The 7,500-nt window shown below is 38.9% G+C and overlaps 1 protein-coding gene across 1 annotated transcript in view; it reads right to left on the bottom strand.

Moving 5' to 3' along the window:
• Window positions 1–7,500, bottom strand: part of LOC138030718 (uncharacterized) — an 8,973-nt gene that overhangs the window by 1,295 nt on the left and 178 nt on the right. Inside the window, exons 1-2 of the mRNA XM_068878595.1 lie at window positions 7,266–7,500; window positions 2,604–2,660 (exon numbers count right to left, since the gene is read on the bottom strand). The exon at window positions 7,266–7,500 is cut by the window's right edge and continues 178 nt beyond it. Coding sequence (XP_068734696.1) covers window positions 2,604–2,660; window positions 7,266–7,500 — 292 coding nt within the window. The remainder of the gene's footprint in view (window positions 1–2,603; window positions 2,661–7,265) is intronic.

The following is a 7,500-nucleotide window of genomic DNA, read 5'->3' as shown; positions in this document are numbered from 1 at the left end:
GTAATGACAAAATTGATCAGTTCAAAGTTGTATGTTTACGTTTTTGTCCCGCGGCAAACGTTAAATTCGGTGATTTCACGTGGTTTTGTAGAGAACAACGAAGAAATGCACTGAAATCCGTGCCGCACGTGCAGAACGAATATTTTTTCTCTTTTAACCAATAATATTCATGTTCTGTTGTGTTGTCGTTGTGATAGCCGTTGTCAATAGCAACTAAGGAATTTAAGATCGACGCAAACTTCACTTCAAAACAAAACTTTGCACTATCGTGACACTGTCGAGATCATCCCACCTCGTTCATGTGGTACAAAGTTGCAATTGGCGAACTATCCTTAGGTACGAGCGATTTCAGAGTAAAACAGATAATAAAAAGTTCGCATTTATATTCTCATGTTGTCGTTAAAACTTCAAATTTGGTGATTTCACGTGATTGATATTCAATAAACCACAAAAACATGCTCTAAAATTCGTGCCGCACGTTCAGCACGATTTTCTCTTTTGGCCAAAGATATTTTTGTTCAGTTGTGGTGTTGCCATTTCCATGGCCTGCGTCGTTCCTTAAACTCTCTGTAAAAAATTGTACTACGGCACAACGATAAACAAAATGCAAAAGCGAAAATTGTTGGGTGTCATTCACGTGATCGGACGCCATGTTTGGACGCCGTTTATTTGTTTAGTGACAACCTCATACGAAAATCAACAGCTATGTGCAGAAATGGGAGTAATTACTCTTAACGTCACGAAGTATCTCCATGCTCTTCTTCCCAACTTCAACATGACTCGTTTCTAGGAATTACAGACCACTTATGTTACAAGAGGTCCCCTTAAGTCCGCTCATCGAGGAAAGAAAAACAGCTGCATTTACCCTATACTAAATACAGGAAAACCTCTCCACAAGTGACGGCCATTTTGAGGACAGAAGAAAGTGGCCGTTGTGAATTGCTGGTTTTCACTCACGTGATCAACAGCCATGTTTTTCAACGAAAACAAAAGGAAGCGTTTGCATAATAATAGAGTTAAATTCCCGGAGGATTTGGTCGGGGCACCAACATGGCCGCCTTTTCTTTGTTTAGGGCACCAACATGGCGGTCGTGACGTCATGTGAAAACCAAGAATAGGTGGCTGCATGTTGTGGGGAGGTAAGGGTGTCATATGTTTTTGGCAACAACATGTTTATTCTTTTAATTTGTGCTACGGAAAATTGGTGGTATTAAGTCCAGTGCTGTTGCATCGTATTGTACCACTAACTTGACATTAAAAATTAATTATGTGAATGATGTTGCTACAATCTACAAGTACATGTAACCTGAATAATTATCGACGTTCCGTACGGATCAAGTTTAAAGTGCCACTACGATGAAAATTTTGCATGCCCTTTTTCTTTAGATTTTGAAAATAGACGTACTAAATAGGTATCATGCCAAATTTTATCACAAAATTCCCACGGAAAGTATGATTATTGTAATGTAGCTTTTCGGTTTTCGCTGTCCACCATTACTCGAACGGCAAATAACCGTGAGCGAGGAAAAGGTTTGGGTCTAGGAGGATCGCCTTGGGTCTGACGTCATATGCGCAACGCTCAAAATAAACGCTGCTAATTTCCCATGCCGTCTATGAAATGTGAGAGATCGCCGAGTTGCTTTTTGCTGATATTATATACATTACTCCTTGATCGACTTGTTCGCTTTGTCAAACGCCCACGAAGCGACGCGCGTATTACGTCACGAGCCAAGTCTTGCGTGAAGACTGCTTACAAAATAATCGCAGGCTTCTCCAATGCCGTCCGAGTAATGGCGGACAGATTTTTATCGGTTTTTGGCTGGCTATTTCCCGACTTATCGCGCTTCTATAGTTCGAAATTTAAATGCATTGTATTATTTTGAACATATTGGCGTAATTGACTTTGAAAAATGTCGAAAAGAAAACCAAAAATTTTCGTCGTAGTGGTACGTTAAGGACTTTTAGAGCAGTACAAGTTTTCAATTAACTGTAGAAAAAAATACGCGATTGCAAATGCTACGCTTAGTAATTAGTTTGAAAATCTCTCGCCGGTTTAGAGCCATTTTCAATTGATTGTAGAAAGTAATAAGCGAATTGCTTTGATTATGGATTACTTCACTCAGTGATTGGTTTAAAGTTCTCGCGCCACTTTTTCAACCAATCAGAAGTGAAACCAAAACTAATCGTGGTTTGCGCGTGTACATTTTCCCGCGCTTTGTGTCGGCTATATGTAACTACTTTGAGTTTCGATTGGTTTAATGGATTGTCTCTGTCCTTTTTGATTGGCTAAAGTAATTACTTTGGTTTTGGTTTTACGACACTCGATTGAAACTTGCTCTATCAACCAATGAGAAGGAAAACCAAACCAATAGCTAATTGCATCCGCAAGTTTTCCCGCGCTTTGAAAAAGTTTCATGGAATTGATACGAATTTGGATTGGTTCATTGTGTTGTTTGCATCTTCTGTAATTGGTAGAAGAAATTACTTTGGTATTTCTTTTATGACACTGAATTGAAAACCGCTCTGACTCTAAAAAGGATAAAATCTCATGAGTCGTTAATTCATCGGGCCGTTATTGACAGATAAATAACCTGTGGGTCTACCTTTGTGGTTGGGATCCTTCCAAGCCTGTCCTACCATGGAAATTTTGGAATTTTTTCCTAAAAAGAGAAAGAGCATAAAGCGGTTGATTTTTACGAGTAAAGCCTCAACAAACGTGTTGATAGTGCACTCACTCTAATAAATTATGTATGTGAACCCTGCAAAATAAGGACACTTAATTAAGTTCTTCCATGAAGTACTAGCCTGAACGTTCGACCCTTGATTTTACTTGGTCAAACGACTGCTTAACCTGGCTTATTGGCTGTGGCACCTGGCCAATGAATGGAATCGAGCCTGCTATTGACCTCATTGTTGATTTAAAGATCTTTGCTTTGTTCTGAGAATGCAGATCCGTTTCCATTAAAAAAAATACAATTTAAGAAGGAAAACACACGATAACGACAATTAGGATTGATTAAATCTAAATTGCTCGAAAGAACCGTGCGCTTTTTTGATTAATTATATAGTGAACCAATTATTCTCGATCGATTCTCGAACATGGATTTATGTCTAAAAACTGTAATGTTCCATTCAGCTATAAAAAAAAAATATCATTTATGTTTGAATACTCTTTTTGTCCAATCATTCGCTACGTTTTGTTTCAGGTTTTGGAAGTCGTTTTTATTCAGAAGAGGAAAAACTACTTTTGTCACATATTTGCTTTGATTTTCTTGCTCTCAATCGAGCAAACGAGGTTGCCATAGCGATTTATTTGGGACTCCAAGGAGTACAATTCGGGGCAAAATTATGCTGCTTTCGTCTTATCAGAAGCGTGTAATTATTCTGAGAGATTTAAAAACATAATAACATAATTGTAAAGGCGAAAGCAGCAACCTCGATTGCATTCACAGGCCAGGTGACCGAGTTAGACATGTTCCCAAAGTATAAATTACTTGGTCACTTGTTTGAGATTGCGAAGAAACAATCGTCCACCAACTGAAGCTGGTATCTTAGAATGTAGCGTCTAAGCGAAATCCGTCACTAAGAACTCTGCCTTCCATGTCTGCGAAATAATCTTGTTTTACAGTAGCCCATGTGTAAGAGCGAACAACTCCCATACTAAGCTTATGTCAGGCATGTTTACAGACCAATCTTTTTTTGGACTACCTTTGCCGCAAAACAACAAAGGCGCTTCCGGTTCGGTGACGCTATGACGTCAAGTTAGTTGCTGTGATTGGTCATCGGGCTCCTAAGGGAGTCTCTTTCGTGGGAAATTCAATCCTAAAAGAAATCGGTCTGTGAAAACGCTCCCGTGTTTTATAAAACTGGCCAGCACTAGTCAAAAACTAGTGCCAAATTATTCTACATGATCGAACTAATTTTACACCTCAGCCAAAATGTGCTTTATTTTTTGACATGACATTGTTGATTTTCCAGTAAAGAATTCTTGTATTAAGAATGATTTGATTTGACTTGAACAGCTGTGCTTCAAACATCATCCACAGACAGCGCAGCCCAGCAAGTCTCCCCGAGAATTTTTGCGCAAAAAACCGGGTAAAGGCCGAAAAACAAAAATGAATGGCAAACTACATTACCAGATCAATTTAACTCCATATGAAATTAATCTATTCCAATTGCATTCCGCGTTGTGCAAATATAAAACCCAAAGTCTTCCTCACTTTTAGGCGAAACAAAAATTCTTGAAGAGCTGTTAATTCCTGAGCCAGGCGCGATTTTTAAACCACGCGACCACGAAACCACAGGGCTTGGATTTCCATCAGCTTGGCAGGTAAATGTTGAATTTCGATAAAGATACGCCTTGGATGTATTTTTAAGGTCAGTTCTATTTATTTTGGGTTTATCTAGGATTGAGAGCGCGATCACATCACTTTAAGAAAGAAATAAAACCACTTCCTGTAGAAACATCTGGATCATAAGGGTTGAGTTCACACTTACGCATTTTTGGCCTTATTAAAGCTACGTTTACTAAGGAAAACTCAATTTGTTAGTGTGACCGTGCTTTTCCACTTTACCATCGTAAATCAGTACATTTGGTTTATCACGAGTTAATTTGGTTTACTGTATTGAATAATTGAATAAGTTTTTTTAACCATGCCAAACAACCTTGTGGTACCTAAACCAATATACCAATTAGACTGGAGAGAACACATCCTCATGCCCCAATTAATCTATGCTAAATTAATTTTCGTGTCATGCCGTGACAATAATTTTAGTGTCGTGCCCATGATCACGCATCCAATGATTGAAGTAAAGGCCTTAGCAAACGGCATCAACATTTGCTTCAACATCCTTTCGATTTTGTTGAATGGCAATGTTGAAAGCGTTTGCCATCCCCTTTCCATGCACCGTGTTGAAACGTGTTAAAACGAGCTGAAACGATGTTGAATCGATGGCTTCAACATCCGTTCAACATTTCTTTTGTTCTCTGGAATGTTCGGAATGTTGAAGCGGAGTTGAAGTCATTTGCCCCGCTCTTTCAACATTGTTGAGAAAGCGCATGCGCAATTAAGAAAAGACGGTAGCAAAGCAAGACAATTTTGTGTGTGGCTGCGGTACGTCCGGGCCATAATATTTCGATCAGCTGATCCTACAATGGAGGACTATGACACGCCAGACGATTTTAAAGTAGAGATTAACACTGCAACAAAGAAAAGAAAAGCACAGGAGGCGGACAAAACAAAGAAACCAAAATGGAAGTCTTGCGAGATAGAAACGCTCATAGATGGGCTGGAAAAGCGAAGCTGTCATAGCGACGTCTTCGGTAAAGACTACCACTGGGGCCTGAAACTAATTACCAGGCCACTCGCTAAGTTTTGTTGAATAAAATGTTAAAACCGTTTGCCCATCCCACCGTTCAACATCATTCAACAACCTTTCAACATCATTCAACAACCTTTCAACAGCGTTCAACAAAATCGAATGAATGTTGAAGCAAATGTTGAAGCCGTTTGCTAGGGCCTTAAACAGCCTTTGGATAAGGAAATGATGACATCAGCAAATAATCCCTAGTTACAAAGCAACATTCTGTTTTGTGGTCCAATAGACCCTAGCAAAAATGGCTGCCTTTAAATTATTTTTTTGTTCATATTCAAAATCGCCCAACTAACCTCGTTTTTGAGACAAAAATTATAAAGAATTTGTTATCTGAACGAGGTTAGTTGGGCTATTTTGAATATGAACAAAAGAATAATTTAAAGGCAGCCATTTTTGCATAGGGTCTATACTTTCTCCGATTATAAACTCTTACATTGCACGTGCAAATATCCAAATTTAGGATTACTGGATCCAGCATCGTTGTATGCTTGGCACGAATATCGTCCATGTTGACTTCTTGAAACAATCAAAATATGTAAGGTTACGTTGTTTGAAATAATAGCACTTGAAGGGTTCGCCAGATGAAATTGAATCTGTGGGGGGATAACCAGTAACATTGCAGAACAAGCTTGTTCTAGAAAATTCGTTCACGGTGAGATTCATTGTCCAACAGGAAATCCCTGGACGATCTAAAATGGGTGCAAAAGGGCACAACAAGCAAAGCAAAATTTAAAATTAGGCGTTTAATTACTCCAGGGTACCTCTATTGTTAAACGATGGATGCAGTGGAAAAGCGCAGTGAACTACACCGTGGCTCGGCATGGAAAATTAAAACAATAATTGGCAATGATACACCTTTTTTTTCTCGAGCGAGTAATGAAATCTGCGTGATAGATGTTTAAAAATAGTTTACAGAAATAGTGCACCGATAACCAAGAGCTGGTATCTTAACTCGATCAAAATTTTCAACTTTTAACCAGACACAAATCATATTCCGTTTGTGCTTGGGTCGTCCGAAAAAAAAGAAAAAAACAGTACGGCGAACAAAAAGTGGTTAATGGGTTTCGATTTGGGCGTTTGGAAAACGTAATTCTGCAAAGGCTGTCTGGTGATCATATTTGTGAAAGACAAACAACGCAATTAACTGCTTGCCCCAGGTATATCACATAGTAATATTTCTAAAACAGCTTATTATACATATTTTTATCTTGCAGAACTATTTTTTGCACTGACTAAAGCTAACGAAGCCGGCTTCTATCACTCAGTCTTTTCGACGCTTCACGGTCCTTTTTCTCCTGAGCCCGGTTGTTCGAAAGCCGATTAACTTAATCCAGGATTAGCGTCAAAATTGCATTATGTTTTCAACTTTTTGGTGAAGGTTTCTTTTGCTTATTTTTGTTTTTTAAGATTGACTTCTTCTAATGAAAAGTTTTGCCGAATATCAGCGTTACACAGCATTTGGGAGTTGAGAAATAAACTCCTTGGTTGTTTTTTAATCTGGGATTAGCCTTAATCGGCTTTTTAACAACCGGGTCCTGGTGTTTAAGACTGAAACGTGTATTTGATGAAGAGTTACAAACAATAAGAGGAACAGGAAGACTTTTCAAAGCTTAATCATTCCCGAGTTCTACTTTGAATGTGGACGGGGTTGAAGTATCTTACTTTGTAAGTTGATGTACAGTACTTTGTAACCTAACAACGATAGAGGTATCTTCAGAGCAGCTTAACTACGATCTCAAGTCTAGTTTCATTCCCGTCTAATGCGTGTTTGAGCAGATAAAAGCACGATAATGCATCAAGTAAGTCCAAGTTGATTTGCGCCTTTGTCACATTTGTGGCCTACTTTTAATCCCATTATAAACTTTGATATTGTAAACGGCTGTACTTACGCCATACAATTAAAGTTGCGTTAACCACTTCACTCCAGTTTGCTGATACATTTGTCACAGTGCAAGTGTAGATCCCTGCATCGGTTCTGCTAACATTCTTCAGATTCAATCGACTTGTATTAGACAGCACAGCTTCACCATTACGCCTGCTCCACGAGTATCTGAGTCCACTTATGTCGCTGCCATTGGTCTCGTATTTCGTGCAGTTGAAGAAGGCATCGTCCCTTTCCTTAAC

This window comes from Montipora capricornis, chromosome 13 (genome assembly GCF_036669925.1).
Source record: "Montipora capricornis isolate CH-2021 chromosome 13, ASM3666992v2, whole genome shotgun sequence".
NCBI classification, from domain to species: Eukaryota; Metazoa; Cnidaria; class Anthozoa; order Scleractinia; family Acroporidae; genus Montipora; species Montipora capricornis.
Note: the sequence above shows the minus strand (reverse complement) of the source record. Positions and strands in the feature narration are given on the sequence as shown.